Source organism: Tachysurus fulvidraco, unplaced genomic scaffold (genome assembly GCF_022655615.1).
Source record: "Tachysurus fulvidraco isolate hzauxx_2018 unplaced genomic scaffold, HZAU_PFXX_2.0 HiC_scaffold_132_np12, whole genome shotgun sequence".
NCBI classification, from domain to species: Eukaryota; Metazoa; Chordata; class Actinopteri; order Siluriformes; family Bagridae; genus Tachysurus; species Tachysurus fulvidraco.
Genome location: NW_025926978.1, coordinates 1 through 8,501, shown reverse-complemented (window position 1 = coordinate 8,501; position 8,501 = coordinate 1). Strand labels below are relative to the sequence as shown.

The 8,501-nt window shown below is 38.6% G+C and overlaps 1 protein-coding gene across 1 annotated transcript; it reads right to left on the bottom strand.

The window, feature by feature from the left end:
• Positions 1-73: 73 nt before the first annotated feature.
• LOC113640942 lies at positions 74-7,868 on the bottom strand (the record flags this gene model as incomplete). The annotated part of the gene is made up of 10 exons (XM_047809735.1): positions 7,757-7,868; positions 7,055-7,180; positions 6,878-6,924; positions 6,584-6,725; positions 6,218-6,356; positions 5,931-6,113; positions 2,558-2,688; positions 917-1,077; positions 338-523; positions 74-255 (listed from the first exon to the last, which is right to left on the bottom strand). Coding segments are annotated over exons 4-10 (1,097 nt in total), but the record flags the coding sequence as incomplete, so codon positions are not given.
• Between the last annotated feature and the right edge of the window lie 633 nt (positions 7,869-8,501).

Below are 8,501 nucleotides of genomic sequence, written 5' to 3'. Positions count from 1 at the left end.
GATGTTGCAGTTAACTAACCCCTGTTAATGTCTTTAATTTGTCTTTAAGTATTAAATGAAGGTCAGAACATACCTGATTTTTGTGATTAGCATTTCTGCGTTTTCAACATGACATGATACCGTTGAGTCCTCTGAAAGTATCAAGTCAACAGTCACAGACAGGGACTTCACTTTCTTTAGCCACTTGTGGCAGCTGACAAAATCTTTCAGCTCATTTTCTTTTGGCTGAAGGCCCTGAAGAACCTGGCTGAGTGCCTTCAAAATAACAATATATTAGTGTATATGATTGTGTTCTTTTGATGAGGAGTGACTTCTGAATGGCAAAAATAAATCTTACCTCAGTTGCTTCCCCAGCAGTGACCACATCCGTGTTTTGGGAAAATAAAGTGTATAGAAGCTGATGGTTGTCATGCATATACTTATTAACTACATACAGCCATGGCAGAGGAACGGAGTCAGGATCTTTTCCCGTTAAATTGTGATAGAGACGTGGTGTGAGTCTAGTGAGTGTATCTGAAAAAGACTACAGAACAGAACAGGTTTATCAAATATACTGAAAACGAGAATAAAACCAAACACCACAAATGAAACCTACAGACACTGGGAGACCTCCGTAAAATCTCTCTCAGAATAGCTTGTCACTTTAAATCATTACTTTTCCATTTCTATATAAATTATGAAATATAACCATAATACATTTTTATTTATCCTTTTTAGAGTTTTGTAATTTATTTGGTTAATATCACCACAAGATTGGTCTATACAAGCAACTTGTGGCCATTTATAATTATGCAACATTAAGTCAACGAATCAACTCTGTAGAATTTATTTTATTGCTCCTAATTTTTCTGAAGACCACAGGGGTAAATCCACTAATTATTTGCCAAGAAGTCTAGCAGTTTTCTTCTTCACTTACCTTATTTAGCTCGTGTGGACATGATCGCATTGAGATGTTTACAAGATCTTCAGAAAACAGAGCAAACAGCTTATGGCCTTGTGTGATGCTTTTAATCCAGGGGAGAGGTATCAGTTCTTCAAACTTCTCAAAGTACCTTTTAGAAGGCTTAACACATGGTCCTAGGAGAGTATATATGACTGAGTAAAGAAAGACAGAAACAGACAGACATAGCCCTCCATATGTATTGGTACATGAAGGGTTTAGGCAAGTTCTCCCACACTACCCCATTGCTTTTTTTCCAACACTGACTTCCTCTGGCTGCCCGCATCAGGTGTGAAATTCTAATGTGTATTTTAAAGGGAATTCTTCATCACACACTTTTATTAACACTTGTGTTGAGAAAAAAATCAGTCACATTGGTTACAAAGAAATTCGGGATTGTTTGGAATTTCAGATTTTATTATCCTGGTATTTACATTTGAATGTGTTAAAGGGTATAAAACAGAGAACTGTCCTGGTATCAGTCTCACTCACACTTTACATTTCTTTGCTCATTGTAATTAAAGTAAATAACACTTTGCTTTTGCTCCTTTTCAGTATGTGAAATGCTGCTCAGTTGACTGATGGTCAGTCTAAAACCTTCCACTTTCCTTCTGATGAAGACCCTGTTGAATAGGCAATGCGTTTTGGATCATTGTCTTTCTGTAAGACTACAGTATTCCTGATGATTCATCAGGAATAGTCTTGCAGCAAGACAATGATAAATGATCAGTGATGAACAACCTTTGTGTCTCATCTCAGCACAATCCAGTCTGCTCTTCTGATTCTTACTGCTGATCAGTGGTTCTTTTATTTATTTTTCTGCTCTTGAAGTCTTCTCTCCTCTCTTCACTGTACTCTTGTTTTTGGGGTTTTCATACCAGATCTGCAGTCTTTCATCTCTGCTGTTGCTTAGAACACCAGTTGTTGTGTTTTTCAGTTTGTTACAGATTGTTGCAATGACTATGAGGAATGTGCAGTGCCTCTAACTGATACTTTTGCTTCAAAATGGCTTGCTTTTCTCCCATGGACAGGCCAAAAGTATGTCTATCAAGTGTTGATGTAGCTAGTTACTGTCTAAACAACAATCTAACAGGACATACCTGTGCAAAAAAACAAACAAACAAACAAACAAACAAACAAACAAACAAACAAACAAACAAACAAACAAAGACGTGTTCTAATATTTCTGCATCCTTAAAAACTGGGGGTATGATACAAAATGTGCTATGCTCTATGTCGTTACACATATCTACCTATAAATAGCAGCAAACGCTGAAAATCTAAACATTCAGTTACACCAGTAAACATGTTCTTGCTGTTATAAATACACATTTCTTTTTGTCATGATTTCTAGGGGGTTTGCATTTAGTTTTATCTGTGCAAATCATGCTTCAATCTTATTAGGTTTTATTTAATAAATCCACATTAGCATCCACACAGCCCTCGGTATGTCATCAATTTTACCACATGAAATTTCACCAATGTAATTAATATCATTTAAGTAGCGTACTGTAAGATTGTATTGTACTGTATTGTATTTTTTGTATTGTATAATAATGTAAAGAAAAAACATCAGTGTTTCAGGCAGCTCAAACATCATGTATGTGCATGTATTACCTTCCAGATTGATGACACATGACCAAACCTCCTCAAATCTCTCTTTTAAAGCCCAGCTAAATGGGAAATGACAAGTCCATGACTTTGTCTGGTCTCCACTTGTTGACAGAACAGATACCGGCCCCTGATAGCTGGAAAATAGAGCAGAAAAAAAATATTACAATTCTAAAAATGATAAATTATAAATATATAAATTAAATATATTTCTTAATTAAAGTAAGGGAAGTCCAATTACAATACATATAAAAACATATACAGCACCCTCCACAATTATTGGCACCCCTGTTTAAGATGTGTTAAAAGCGGTCAAATACTTTTTTTTTTTTTTTGCAGAAGCATAATCTCTAACAGAAAAATTGTGAAAAATATAACCTTTAACACAAGTTCATCATTTTAAAAAGTCCATGACTTAAAATATATATACAATATATATATATACACAATATATATATATATATATATATATATATATATATATATATATATATATATATATATATATATATATATATATATATATATATGTACACACACACACACACACAAATATATATACACACAATATATATATATATATATAAATCACCTGTTCCACAATTATTGGCACCCATAACAATTCCTCTGAAAAATTTAATTGATTTTTTTTTTTATATTTTTTTCTGTAGTTGCTAAAGTTGGTCAGGGTATCTAGCAACTTTTAATTAGTAATTCATGACTTCTTGTTTCCCTGGGGTATAACTATGACGTGACACAGAGGCCTAATTCTCTTACCCATTTGTCAACATGGCAAAAACAAGAGAACACACTATTAAGGCAGTAAGTAAGGCAGATGTGTGTCGACCTTCATAAGTCAGGCAATGGCTACAAGAAAATAGCCACTCACCTTAACTTGCCCGTATCTACAGTCAGAGGAATCATTAAGAATTTTAAAACATGTGGAACAGTGACAAACAAGGCTGGAAGAGGTCCCAAGTTTATCTTGACACAACACACAGTCAGGAGGATGGTAAGAGAAGTAAAAAAAATTCATAAGCTCACAGTCACAGAATTGCATCAAAAAGTGGCATCTTGGGGTCACAAAGTCTCCATAACTACCATCAGATGCTCTCTACATGCCAACAAGCTGTTTGGGAGGCATGCAAGGAAAAAACCTTCTCACTAACACTCACAAACGTTAACATCTGGAGTTTGCTAAGCAGTACTGGGACTTCAACTGGGATCGTGTGCTTTGGTCAGATGAGACTCAGATTGAGCTTTTTGGCAACAAACACTCTTTTACTCTGACGTAAAACAAAAGATGAGTATGCCGAAAAGCACCTCATGCCCACCGTGAAGTATGGTGGAGGATCTGTGATGCTGTGGGCCTGTTTCTCTTCCAAAGGCCCTGGGAACCTTGTTAGGGTGCATGGCATTATGAACGCTTTGAACTATAGTGACGTGACATACGGCTAAGTATGGTGACCCATACTCAGAATTCGTTCTCTGTATTTAACCATTCCAAAGTGCACACACACAGCAGTGAAAACACACACACACACACACACACAGCAGTGAACACACCCGGAGAAGCAGTTGGAGGGGGATTCGGTGCCTTGCTCAAGGGCACCTCAGTTGTGGCCGGCTCGAGACTCGAACCCACAACCTTCAGGTTACGAGTCAGACTCTCTAACCATTAGGCCACGAGTGCCCCCGGTTTTCACATATCCCAGGCTATTATGAGCCTGGGGTCGGAGCGCAGGGTCAGCCATCGTGCGGCGCCCCTGGAGCAGGTGAGGTTAAGGGCCTTGCTCAAGGACCCAACGTAGATGTCTCAGCAGATTGTGGCCTTGAACCCCAACCTTCCGATTAGGAACCCAGCGCCTGGACCGCTGGACCATCACGTCCTTAAACTACCAGTACATTTTAAATAAAAACCTGATGGCCTCTGCCAGAAAGCTGAAGATGGGTCATCATTGGGTCTTTCAGCAGGATAATGATCCAAAACATGTGGCAAAATCTACACAAAAATGTTTCAGCAGTCACAACCTCAAGGTCCTCCCATGGCCATCTCAGTCCCCAGACCTCAACCCAATCGAAAACTTGTGTGGCGAGCTAAAGAGGAGAGTGCATAAGAGAGGACCCAGGACACTGGATGATGTAGAAAGATTGTGCAAAGAAGAATGGTCAAAGATCCCTCTCTCTCTGTTCTCCAGTCTTGTGAAATGTTATACAGTAGGAGGAGATTAAGTGCTATCTTGTTGGCAAAAGGGGTCATACAAAGTATAACATAAGGGGTGCCAATAATTGTGGGACACATGCTTTCAAGTTGTTTTTTTTTTCTAAATGTGTGATTTTTTTAACCACCGAAGTAATGTACTTAAATGAAAGCTTGGATTTTTCTCTTTTTTGCATTTGGGTTCTATGTTGTATAAAAAAAAAAAAAGGAGATTTTTTAGAAGTCCATGACCACATCTTAAACAGGGGTTCCATTAATTGTGGAGGGCACTGTACATCGATCAGCCATCGATGAACATTAAACCCACTGAAAGGTAAAATAATTGATGAACACAAAGACAGGGTCATGGAGCCCAAGAATCATGGAGGAGTGAAGGCTAGTCTATCTGGTCGGAACCCACAGAAGAGCTACTGTAGGTAAAAACTGTAGCAAAAAGTGACTGCTGGTTTTTATAGAAAGGAGTCAGATCACACAGTATATGCAGCTGCAGAGCATCAGCGTGACCATGCGGACTCCTTTAAATCACCCAAAGCTCCTACAGTGGAAGAAGAACTGGACACATCAAAACTGGACCATGGAGCAGCAAAGGAAGGAGGCCTGTTCTGATGAATCACAATTTATTTTACATCCTGTGGAAGCCGGGTGTGTGTGTTACTATGGGAAGAGGGTAAGCTTATGGATGTAGTGTGGTGCTCTGGGCAATGTTCAGTTGGGCAACCTTGGGTCCTGGACTTCATGGCCTCTATCAGCAGGAGGATGCTCTTTGAACTTTGTAAACTCTTCCTGAATGGTTTATGCAGTGGGTCAAAGTGTTGACTCCAAAAATCACAGATCTCAAACTGATCCAGCATCTGAGAGATGTGACGGACAAACAAGTCTGTTCCATGGAGCATTCAAAACACAACTTACAGGAAAGGATCTGCTGCCAACCTCTTGGAACCTTGTGCCACCGAAACAGCCCTAATTGGCTTTAATGTTATGGCTGATCTGTGTTTAATACATTAATGAATACTTATACATATCACATATTTATAACAGCATTAACCATAGGACTAATTACAGATTAATTAAAGTTCTAAAAAATAATATTTTAAATGAACATAAAAGGTTTAAACAAAGCCCATTTTTCCTTAATTAAGAACAACAATGAATACTTACATAGTGACAGGAATGTGAAGCAGATCCCACTGATCCCCCTGAAACACATTCAGCCAGAAGTCAGCCTTTTCCAACAGCTGATCATTGATCAGATTATCGAGGTTGTTGTCTCCATCAATGACTGCCAGTATGTGGGCAATGGCTAAAGCTACGCTGTCCTCCAGATGAACCCACAGCACATGCCTAAAAAGTAAATACATTTTTATTCAAGTATTTCATTCTTTTTCTCCTTTTTATTTTTATAATACCTTTAATTCAAATAAACTATACGCAATATGTTTATGTACCTGAATGAACTGCCTTCGGCAACAAAACGATCAGAGAGTGCGTGAGCAACAACCCAGTTCTCTTTTCCTTTCTTTTTCTCCAGCTCTGAGAGGAAACTGACTATTCTCCTTTCCAGTGATTTAATAAAAGCATCAGATGCTGTTGAAACAAATTCATTAATGTGTACATTTTCTCATCCTACTGATAAAAACAAAACTGAATAAACTAGTCATGCACTAGAGCTAGAACATAAAAATGATGAAACAATGGCAGCTGCTAATAACGTTGTTTCTAAAGTCGGATCATTAAAATCCACACAACACTGCATTAGTGAGGTATCATTTCCAGTTACTCAGTAAAGAGATTGTTTCCAGTTGACTTCTCACCAGAGTAGTTGTTCTGTAGCAGCCCATGGAGAATCTCTATACGTTTTGTTGCTCTTTGTGTGTTATCTGCTTTGTCGCGTAGCTGCATAATTCCCTTCTGTAAAGACTTCTTCATTAACAAGTGTGTGTCAACCAAGACATGCTGCAAGGAAAAAAGGTCTAATAAACATATATTGAATTAAAAAGAATCACACAGAACAAATTTCCAAACATAAAGCAAAAGAATTCCTTTCTCTGGGCAATGTACACATTAGTGCTGTGTCACAGGCAGACCAGAAGCCCCATTACCACTACCTTTTTTTCAGAAAATGTGGTTTTAGGACTATCCACATCAGGATTGCCTGTAAATATGTAAAACAGTTACTTTAACAACATAAGTATAATACAATCACTATATGGCAATAACTATAGTAGACTACAGGGCAAAAGATATTAAAATTGCAAAAGGCTGCAAAGTGATATCAACATTACCTTCTGTAGAATTGGAACATTTTGCGAGAGTCTCTGAGACAGTCGTGCATTTCTGCAGTTCATAAATCTTTCCTGGAAATCCTGGAGTTCCAATTAGTTCATCTATGTGTAGTGAAACCCAGCCGTCTAAAAGGAGACACGTTCACAGTGACATTTCAAACATTCAGAAGCCCTTATGCAGAGTGACTTACTGTTCAGAAGTGCTTCAGAGTCAATAACGCTAGTTAACCGGGTTTGGATTCACCGTGTACAGGTACGCACTCTCATTTTCTACCGCTTATCCAAACTACCTCGGGTCACGGGAAGCTGTGACTATCTCAGGCGTCATCGGGCATCAAGGCAGGATACACCCTGGACGGAGTGCCAACCCATCGCAGGGCACACACACACACACTCATTCACTCACACAATCACACACTACAGACAATTTTCCAGAGATGCCAATCAACCTACCTTGCATGTCTTTGGACCGAAAACTGGAGTACCCGGAGGAAACCCCCGAAGCATGGGGAGAACATTCAAACTCCACACACACAAACAAGGCGGAGGCGGGAATCGAACCCCGACCCTGGAGGTGTGAGGCGAACATGCTAACCACTAAGCCACCGTGTCCCCCCAGTGTACAAGTATGTGCACATTATTTATTAAAGCTACAGCTTTGTTTATTGCCCTTTGCAATTAAAAATATTAAACAGAAATAACCTCCAAATGTAGCAATATATCCACAGCCGCCTGAAATCCTAGGGAGCCTTGTGAGAAGGACAACATCAAAAGCAGCTCCATGTGAGGCTGAACATCTGATCCGTGAAATGCTGTGTCTGAAAGTTTCACACATTAAATAAACAAGAAGCTTTTGGATGAACTATTAAACAGACATTACATTATTACTGTGGTGTATTTACAGACAAATTAAGGTTTCTAAATCAGCATCTAGACAACCGTCTTGTAACAAAAGGCTTCCAATAAAACGCTAGTTTATTTAGTTAAATTAAGTCACATTTATAATTATGTACCACAGTAATTATTCAGCAGCATACAGTATAAACCAGCACATCCTAATATTTAGCAGAGTTAATTGTGCCTAAATCCTGTGTGCCGGATGTACAGTAAACGTTTTAATTATGCTCACAATTTAAAAGTGATTTGTTAACAGAATAAAATAAAGCAATGTCTTTATAAGCAATGTCTTGTATTGAGTTAACCTCATCATATAAATATATATATATATATGACCCAAAAAAGTGAGGGGAAATGTTTGTGTTGACGGGGGATGCCCAAAGCAGAGTTTGATCCACAGAGGCAAAGCTCCCCGAAACATGTGACTGAAACTCTATCGTTACCCCAGGCAGGCATGGAAGAATCAGTCGGGGATGATCACAGAAGCGTAAACTCCTTGCTTTTTGGAAAATTACCTCTCAGACCAATGTGCGCTCCAATACAGGTTATC